The sequence below is a fragment of the Protopterus annectens genome, chromosome 10.part0, assembly GCF_019279795.1.
Source record: "Protopterus annectens isolate FY-2018-M chromosome 10.part0, PAN1.0, whole genome shotgun sequence".
Lineage (NCBI taxonomy): Eukaryota > Metazoa > Chordata > Ceratodontiformes > Protopteridae > Protopterus > Protopterus annectens.
Window position 1 is genome coordinate 518265574 of NC_056744.1, and position 9982 is coordinate 518275555.

At 37.9% G+C, this 9982-nt stretch overlaps 1 protein-coding gene across 4 annotated transcripts in view; it reads right to left on the reverse strand.

Moving 5' to 3' along the window:
- Positions 1-9982, reverse strand: part of LOC122813204 (voltage-dependent R-type calcium channel subunit alpha-1E-like) — a 4399719-nt gene that overhangs the window by 1206302 nt on the left and 3183435 nt on the right. For all 4 annotated transcript variants that reach the window (XM_044085387.1, XM_044085385.1, XM_044085384.1 and 1 more), the window contains one exon: positions 6039-6240. In XM_044085387.1, coding sequence (XP_043941322.1) covers positions 6039-6240 — 202 coding nt within the window. The remainder of the gene's footprint in view (positions 1-6038; positions 6241-9982) is intronic.

Below are 9982 nucleotides of genomic sequence, written 5' to 3' on the forward strand. Positions count from 1 at the left end.
TGTCTCTGAATGACATGTCTTCTATAGGTTATTGTGGGGAACCTACACCTTAATCAAAGTCCATATCTCCCATGACTGACTCTTGTGGACAGTAAAAGTGCTTCCTCTTGCACTTTTTTTTCTTCCTAGGGAACTCTTAGTGGGGTGTTCTGAGAAGGTATCAGAAGAAACTGTAACACCCTGTGTGGAATTTGGAGATATTGGAATGGCGGTCTATGTGGTAAAGAATGATAAGGATCTAAGCACATTGACATCAGGGTAGAAGGTTAAGGATCCAAGGGGGTTAGAGCTGTCAGTTCTGTTTGAGCAAAGAACACCCTCTTCACAACTGTGAAGGGCAATAACCATGGAGATAGAGAAGACCCTAGCATCAAGAAGGCAAGCTTCTGGACCACTGTCTTCCCCACACTAAAAGCAATATCCATGAGGAGGAAGCCTGAGCTGAGCTATCCAGTACCAAAGCTCCAAGGGGCAGAGATGACTCTGACAACTTTGAAATCAACTCCAGTACCTCAGACCCAACAGGAAAGCCTCAGTTTTGAGAGTCATCCAGATCCAAAGAAATCTGAACTGGAGCACTCAGAGTAAGCTTTGGATCTGAAGATAATATCATCTTTGGATCTGAGCCAGATGGATGCAGAAGGTTTGGATCCAGGGATTCTGAAGCAACTGAAAGGATCAGATGAGGATGTTCAAGTGGGGGTGTGGTTGATGGACAGGACTCCTGATCTGAGAGGGTAGGAGCCAGCAAGACATCCATCTGAATCTGCACTAAGATGAACTTCCACATCATTCTTTCCATATCCTCCTCCATCAGATTTCTGGATGAACGAGTCAAAGCAAGAGAAGGAGACCTGGACTTGTGTCATTCCAAAAAGGATGTAGGCATCCTACAAGGTACAGGATCAATGGATGGTGCATATCTGGTCCTGGGGAAAACTATATATACATACATATAATTACAAAAGAATATTATAATAATATAATATTGAATATTCCTGCCTTGTTCTCTCTCTCACCTTAAATCTACCTTTGTCATCACATCCTACAATAACACCACCATACAACCTGACTCCCACACAAAGCTTCTAGGTGCCATCATTGATGACAAAATTAAATTTAACTTACATATCCTTCAAAGTATAAAAAAAAACTCACCAAAAATTGGGTTTGCTTTATTGCAAACAAAATTCTCCACTTCTTATGTTAGACTCTCCCTGGCACAGGATCTTCTTCTTCCCCCTCCCTTTTCTATGTTACCCCAATCCTAACTAACATTTAGTCCACTACCCTGGCCAAACTCCAACAAACATACCACAAAATAGCAAGATTTGTTACAAACTCCCCTTATAACTCACACCATTGACTTGCATTCAACTCTTTTCAATAGCTTGAACTTCCACAACTCCTTCTATCCCAATTACAAATCGCTCACTCAATACTATACAAACCGTCCTCCTGCCCTGCTCTCACCTCCTTAGTCTCCACTTGTACTCCCACTCGCACACTCTGCACCTCAAACCAGCAACTCCTAGATATTTACCAACCAAAGAAAATTATCAGTAAACTACTGCAAAAATCCTCTGTATCGCAAGCTTGGAATAAACTTCCAACACACATACACTCAATTACCCACTCTATGCACTTTAAAAAAGAACTCAGACTTCACTTGCTTAACACCAAAATTTGTACGTGTCATGACCCTACCTATTTCCACTACTATCCTTTATCCTAATCTTTTCCAATTTTAACCTCATATTGCCTTAGCATCTTAATCTACCTCCTGCTACCCCTTCCATATTATACATGCATTCTCATCTCTCACACCTCACACCTGCACTGTTCCTAAAATATTACTTCCTTAACATACACAGTACTCTACCACTTCAAAACTTTTATGGATTGCTCTGACAGTAGTATTTGCTGAACAAGTACCATAACAAAAAAAAAAAGTTTTACTACTATTGTGTTTATACATCTACTGATCTGATTTACCATACTCATTGTCTTATCTTACACAGTGAATTTCTATGTATTTGTATTGTAAACTGCAATTTTATGTATTATAAACTTACATTTTATGTATTATAAACTGACCTTTTATGTATTGCAAGTGGTCTTTAACTGGAGCTTTTCTCCTCGAGCCTCCACTGAAAATGGGTCTCTGGCCCAGCTGGACAAACCCAGTTAACAAATGTCAATAAATAAATATAAATAAATAAATAAATAATATATAGGTTTCGAAGTAATAAGTATTAAGTATTTAAATGTTGCACAGCCTAGTAAATAGGATTTGCTGTATGACTTTGTAACATGGTAATCAGGAGGCCCATAGTTGGTATTTAATTTATTTTGCATGTATATATTTTTCTCTCTCATATCTCAACATTTTATTTTGATTTTCAGGCTCCTCAGCCCTACAGATTCTCAAAGACAGGTGGCAGTAAATAACGCAAGATGCACAAGGCCTTTTTCAGTAGCTGAAAGAGGTTCAGTTGTAGATCAGGCTCTGGTGATAAGGAAGAGTAACATGCACAGATGTGACATTGTTGGGGTCCAACCCTCTGAAAAAAAAAACAGAAGAAGGGTACAGAAGTACTTAGAAACCCCTGTTCAGGCTCCGTTTCTCCTAAGGGATGGCATGACTGGCTCTGGCAGTAATGAGATAGCTGGGGAATTTCAGTTGAATGCTTGGGTCAGGGGTCAGTTAGTGCAGGAATATCTTCATGAGTTTATTATCTCCCTTCGGGAGTAGGAGAGGGCAACAGTTTTGATATGACAATGGAGAAGGGATTTGCTTCAATACTCACTCATGCGGAAAGGCTATCCAGCAGGGCTCATGAGGATGTTTCTTTCCCTACTTTAGGAATGCAGCAACAGGCTTCTGTTCTCCCCAGTGGAGGGAAGCATCAGATTTCAACTGACCCTGAATTCAATGTCACATAATTTTAAGTGCCCATGACAATTTTAAATCCTGTTGGCAGTGCAAGGTCAGGATCCCACTTCACTGCCCATGTACTGTACAGCACTAAAGAAAAAAATTGTAAAGTGGATTTTGTTGATGTATTTGATTTAGACAGTACTGAGGGCATCCATTTTATAATGGATGCTGATAACCCCAGGGCTAAGGACTTAATGGCAGCTTTACCTACAACTGGAAAGAAAGCTTTGGCCAAGTTTTTAACTAGAAATTGGGAAATATGGTCTTTAGGATTTGTGGTATTCATGGGTGTTATTATTGAAAAAGACCTCAGCCAGGTTTTACTGCTGCTTGCATACTTTTTGTCAAGCAGGAAAGCACATCACTTTAAAGGTGGGTCTGCAAGGCTGGCATACGATCAGAGGTTTAAGAAGCTGAAAGCCATGGATAGATCAATTGAATGTGAGTAGAGGCATCCCTACATTTGGTTAAAGTACAATGTTGAATAAACCCATCACCTAGGAAAGGGAAGTTTCTGTCAGAAGTGCTGGTGAAGGTAAGTTCTGCTGGGCTTTCAACAGTGGCAAGTGTCTGTGCCCTTCTCGTAAATTTCCCAACTTGTATTTGTAATGTGGTAGAGGGCACCCATCTCTAGATGCTGGCCTGTGTTGGGCCACATGTCCTTTAACATGCAGTCTCCATTTCAGGAAAACAGCACAGGTTCGCACAATACACCATCCAAAGGAAACCATAATTTTCATGGCTCAAGAGTCAATGGGCCAAAGGGTTTGGGTCAGGGACAGTTGGTCTGACTCCATGGTCAAACTAAATAAGCTGGTTCAGTTCCTTGAAGATTATAAACAGAAGTAAATCCAACCAGTCAAACATTCATTTTATTTCTTAGATCACCTTTCTGTTGCTATGTATAGTAATTCCAAAACTAAAAACTTAAAAGTATGACAGATATTTTCTTTGGGTCATTTCAAATTTGTTAAAAGGCAGAAAACCCAAATATTACAGGGTGAGAATAACTCATCAAGTTAAGGAGGATGCCCGTTTATGGATTACCTTTTTTAAACAGTGGAATAGTGTATCTTTTTGGCAATCACAGTGGGTGTTTTCCCGTGACTTAAGTTATTCACTGATGCCACAGCTGGTGTTAGGATGAGAGTGTACTTCTGTGAGAGCTGATTTCCTGCTAAATGTTCCATGTCCTGGTCTATAGAGAGCAGGACAGATATTACCTTTTTGGAGATTTTTCCAAAATTGGTGGCTGCTCCGGTTTGGAAAGAGCATTTGAGAAACTGTGGAGTCTTTTTGTTCAGATAACCTGTCAGTATTTCACACTTCGAACAAGCAATATTTAAACTCTAGTTGGTTGCAATCAGTTATTAGTCTACTGGTATTGTTGGGTTTGCAAATCAGTTATTAGGGTTTTAACTGGATGGGAAGCTTTATTTTTACATGGTCATGCCAATAGGGCATTCCGTAGCTTGTGCCACTTTGAAGTATTCATCACGACACTTCATTGGTGCTGGCAATGGAAAGCACCAAATCAAGCAGCAATTCATTACTTGGTTGATTTTTTGATAGTTAGAGAGGGTAAAGCAAGGGTGCTAGAAGGGATGGCATTATTTTTGGACATTTTCACCTCCTTGGGGGTCCCTTTGGTGGAGGATAAATTTGAAGGTCATGCTCAAAAATTGACATTTCTATGTTTGGTGTTGGATGTTATTTCAAAGTCCTTTAGGTTCCTGGAGGACAAAGCTGTACCATCTCAAGTCCTTTATCTTGAAGTTCTTAAGTGCTGACAAAGTTAAGATATTTGAGTTTATGCAGTTGCATGGCCCATTAAACTTTGCATGCACAGTCATTGCCCCAGGCAGAAATTTTCTTCGGATCATTTCAAATTTGTTAAAAGGCAGCAAACCCAAATATTGCAGGGTGAGAATAACTCATCGAGTTAAGGAGGACCTCCGTTTATGGATTACCTTTTTTATACAGTGGAATGGTATATCTTTTTGGCAATCACAGTGGGTGTTTTCCAGTGACTTAAGTTATTTACTGATGTCGCAGCTGGAGTTGGGATGGGAGTGTACTTCTGTGAGAGCTGGTTTCCTGCTAAATGGCCTAAGTCCTGGTCCATAGAGAGCAGGACAGATATTACCTTTTTGGAGATTTTTCCAATATGGGTTGCTGCTCTTGTTTGAAAAGAGCATTTGAGAAATTGTAGTGTCTTTTTGTTCAAATAACCTGTCAGTATTTTACACTTTGAACAAGCAATCTTCAAACTCTAGTTAGGAGCAATCAGTTAAATCATTCTTAAAAAATGTTGATGGACTTCTCTGAATTAGATTATCTTCTACAAACTCTGCCTTCATGGGGGAGGGTGGAGGTGGTTGCACAGAAATTCTGCAAAGTCCTTTCACTGTATACAGATATCCTTATGTTTAGGCCTTCTACTAGACCATGTTCAAACATTTAATGAATTTATAAGCTTATATATGCTCTCTCTCTTTTTCTCTCTAACATATCTTGCTTCTTACTGTCCATTTTCAATCAGTTACATTACCGTTTAGTCCTGTTCACAAATCCCAAATACCATTATATTCACCATGTACTGATTTCCATGCTACACATATGAATCATTCTAGTTCAAATTCATCTTCAGTAAAAAAAACAAATATTAAGTGGATTTCAGGTTCTACATTTTTTGATGGGTGACAAGTGTTTGTATATGCCCATGCAGGATCTTTACACCCTGCACCCCCTTACTCAATATAATCAGACCCAAAACTACAGTACTTTAGGGAAAGGGTAATTTGGCCTGCAGTGACATTGTTAGAAAGGACTGCAAATTCACACAGTGAATTTCAAACTAGAAATATTTATAACAATTGTATACTATCACATATGTTTAAACATCACATTGTAAAATATATTGAACCATATGCTTAGTTTGCCCTATTTTTTTTTTTTATTTACATATTCTTCTTACTGAATCTCTGACTAACAAGTTGCAAATTGGTATACTCTACAAAAATCAGTGTTGGCCAACTGCTGTTACTCAGTTATCAAAATGAATACATTTAACAAAACAGTCTGGTTAGAATATTACCTCATTTTTCTCTAAAGAACATTCCTCCATCATTTTGTCTCCCTGTTCTTGAAATGTTATAATAATAAGGGCAACAAAAATGTTGACAAAAAAGAAGGGAAAGACAACAAAATAAATGACATAGAAAATGGACATCTCCATGCGGTTACTGCGACTTGGACCCCTGTCCTCCTCAGTCACATCAACTGAATGTTGTAGCACCCTGTAAAGAGAAAAAAAAGTATATTCATCAATGATGCAAGAATTTATGTCTTTCAGGTCTTTACCAGTATGATTATTGTTTTCACAAAATCAGTTTAAATGCATATTTCTTTCTGTAGCAAATATACGTTAACATAACATTGCATTACTTACTTATCAATGGCCTACCTGAATACATATAAAGCATTTTTATTAAGTTTTAGTGAACCTAAGAGAAGATTTTCCAAGAGACTGAATGAACATTGTAGAATATTAAGAATAAGAATTTTAAGAGTTATTTGACAGAACATTTTTATACTTGTTAGAATTCCCAGTACAATAATAGGAAGGCAGATATAGTTTAGAGGTAGACAAATACTGAAATAATACATATTAGTGTTAAAAACTGCCTAAGATACAAACATATTTGCTTCATATTACAGTAGAGTACTACTGCTCCATTTTGATTTAAGCAACAGATTAATTACAATAAAGTAATCAGAATATACAATGTCTCTATTTTAATATTTTATTGGATTTTATTAGTGTTTTAAGTTTAATTGACATGTAATAGGAGGGTTTTATTGTATAGAGTTGTTTTAATAGTATTATACTTCCTAAGAAGGCCATTGTGACAAAATGAGGTACTGCCAGTACAGCTAGCTGGAATTTTTTAAATAATTATGTCATTGGTGAATATCAACGTAATTTATACACGATGCTTGTGTTACAAATGTATTAGAAATGTATGTCATGTGTATATCAAACAGCTTGTACAGACATGTGTGTTGAAAAAGGTATTTGCAAATTGCTGTTTGAAATGTAACCACAGTGTACCCTACTGGAAGAGAACAGAAATGTATATGCACTATTGTAACTGTATAAATATATATGAAATAAGTCACCATATAACGCTGTCGCGGTCTGCGATGTCAGCTGATGCACGCCAAATGAAAAAAGCTATGCTGCTCACAGCATAAACACTGTTCCAAGACAATAGGAAGTACTGTTGCAGAAAATGCCGCACCTGTTACTCCTCCTCAGGGAGAAGCCAAAAAACACAACTTAACGGACGAAGTCCACTTTACTGCTCCAAGTCCAGGAAATAGCAGTCAAACAAATCCAGTAGGATAAAACACAGCTTTATTAAACAAAGTGTTTTCAAACTTTACAACTTAGTACTAATGAGCCATATTTAAATAGTCATTACATTTTGTTATTTGTATAAATATATATATTTTAACAGTGCAAACTGGAATACAGGAGGCCAACTTCCGTCCAGCAAAAAAAAAAAAAAGAAATTGAAATTAAATTACTTTATGGCTGGGCCATAAAATATGGTATCTTTCAGTTTTCAGTGCAGCAAGAGACACAATGTCTGTACTAGGAAATGTTTTGTATTGTCTTTAGGGTGAACTAATTATTAATCTTGAAAGTATGAAGGAATGCAATTGTGTTATGACTTCCATCATCTGCCAGAGAGCTGAGGAGAAGCCTGTGTCTGTTTTTACAGGTAGATGCTAAATAGTGCTATCAGTGGTTGTTTTTCTTGGGAACTAGGAATCAAATGAAGAAGTGATGTAATTCTGCAAGCTTTTCCAACAGTAATATCTTAGATTTTAATTTGAGAAGTCTCTTGGTGAGACAGAGAATTCTGTATTCTGTCTTTGACCTGACAACAACTAGAATAGTCATTTACCACATCTGCCTTTCCCTATTAGTAAGTTCTTAGGTTATAGTAATTTTCTTAGATTCAGTCAGGAATATAGTGAAGCTTAGTTTAGCTATTTTTCTTTATTTATTTGAGACTGTCCTGCAATGTTGTTTTAAATATTTCCTGAGGTTTTGAAATCTGATGTCACTGTGAATATATATTTGGTATTGTCTTGTTCTTTTATTATTTATTACTAAATATATTTAAACATTTCATTGTGGTTGATCTGTGTAGGTGTAGAGATATTTAAGTTTTGGGAGTACTTGCATATTTATTTGGTGACACTGTATGGACCACTCCTAACAGTCTTGCTACTGGTCAATCTACCATCTGTATTAATATTAATATTAAACAGTAAGACTGGACACCCTTTGTTAAGGGCCTTAAAGTAGCTGATAAAGAGTCGACTGGTGGCAGTGAAAACTACCATATAGTCTGGGAAGAAGGAGGCATAGCTAGTAAACCTGTGCCAGCCTCTTCCAGGGTGTGCGTGCGTGTGTGTGTGTGTGTGTGTGTGTGTGTGTGTGTGTGTGTGTGTGTGTGTGTGTGTGCGTGCGTGTAAATCAAACCTCAAAGAGACTTTATGTCAGATACTTGTGCAGGGACACAAAGCACTGGTTGGACAGAGAGGGTGCTGGAGGTCTTAGCTTGATTACTCAGCTGAGATCTCAACTCTATAGCTGTGGCAGTGGGGAGTCTTACTGTGGGATCTGGAGAAAGAGGGAGGAACCAGCCCCAGATAGAGTGTGGTCTCTGTGTGCTCTTAAGGGAAATTGGACTTGATGCAGAAAGCTACATCTGGAAATAGTGTGTGTACTTATTAAACTCCCAGTGAACATCCCCCACTGTTGTCAGTGGTAAGGATTGCGAATCCTTGATTACTGATCCAGTGATGGGGCATCACAGCCATTATATCTGATGTACTAAAATGACTGAATAAAGTTAAGTTTGTTAGGCCTTAATGTTAATTTATTTGCACAAAAAGTGTTTAACATTTTAAAATGATCTGATTGTTTAGCTATTCTTTAGTTCTTTGACATCTCTAGGTATATATGATATCAGGGACACAAAAGAGGATATGATCACAATCATTTGCTTGTTGAAGTTCCATCAACAGAGGCACAAGGTCAGATACCCATTTTCAAGGTAGGTCTGAATGTCACAGAGTAAATTAAGGAAATTATGATCTCCAAAAGTTTACTAGTTATGTAACCAGCAAGTACAGACAGAGAGTGTGGAAGAGTAAGAGGTTGTGTTTCCTAATAAATGGACTTTTGCTTTATCCAAAGTAGACATCAGCTTTGAAAGCAGTAGTACTTATATAACATAAACATGATGTTTCCAAATGTTAAACAAAAATAGCTATCTATGAATAAATCATCATTATACTAGTAAGATTTTACAGTTTGGTCCCTTTAGAAAATTCCAATATTTCACAAAACTTTGAATGGACAAACAACAGTATGTGGGGACAAGCTGAGCAAGTGTCAAGGCAAAGAGTGATAAAGACCTGACTATGGTCCAGGTGTCACCATTTTGATTAGTGGCTTGCATGTTTAAGGTGTGGGAAAAAGGAGGTTAGGTATTCTCACCCTGGGGGTAAGATGGAGGGCCATGTACTTCTGTCATTTCTATGATTCAATTTTCCTGGAGGAGACTGAAGAAGTAATTGTGAGGGGTTTTCTGGGGTTAGGCAGGTCATCCTGCCCAATGCCAGCCCTTAGCAGACATGAGGGGTGATCAATGATGATGCCCATTGCATGCTCCTCCATTAGGGTGTTACAGAACACAGTGGGTGGGGGAAAAGAAAATACACTTCCTAGACAGCAAAATGAAGCTGTATTGGAACACTGCAATCTCCTCCATAGTCTCAGGTCAGTACAACAAATCTAAGGAACTACGACAGAGCTGGTTATACCAGGAAATTAAGGAACAGCACTGGGAAGTAACCACTTGTCAGCTGCTTCTGGGACAAAAAATTTCCCCAGAAAAGTAAGTGGAGACAAACACTCACACCTCTCTCAATCCCCTTCCACATACCATTTGCTTT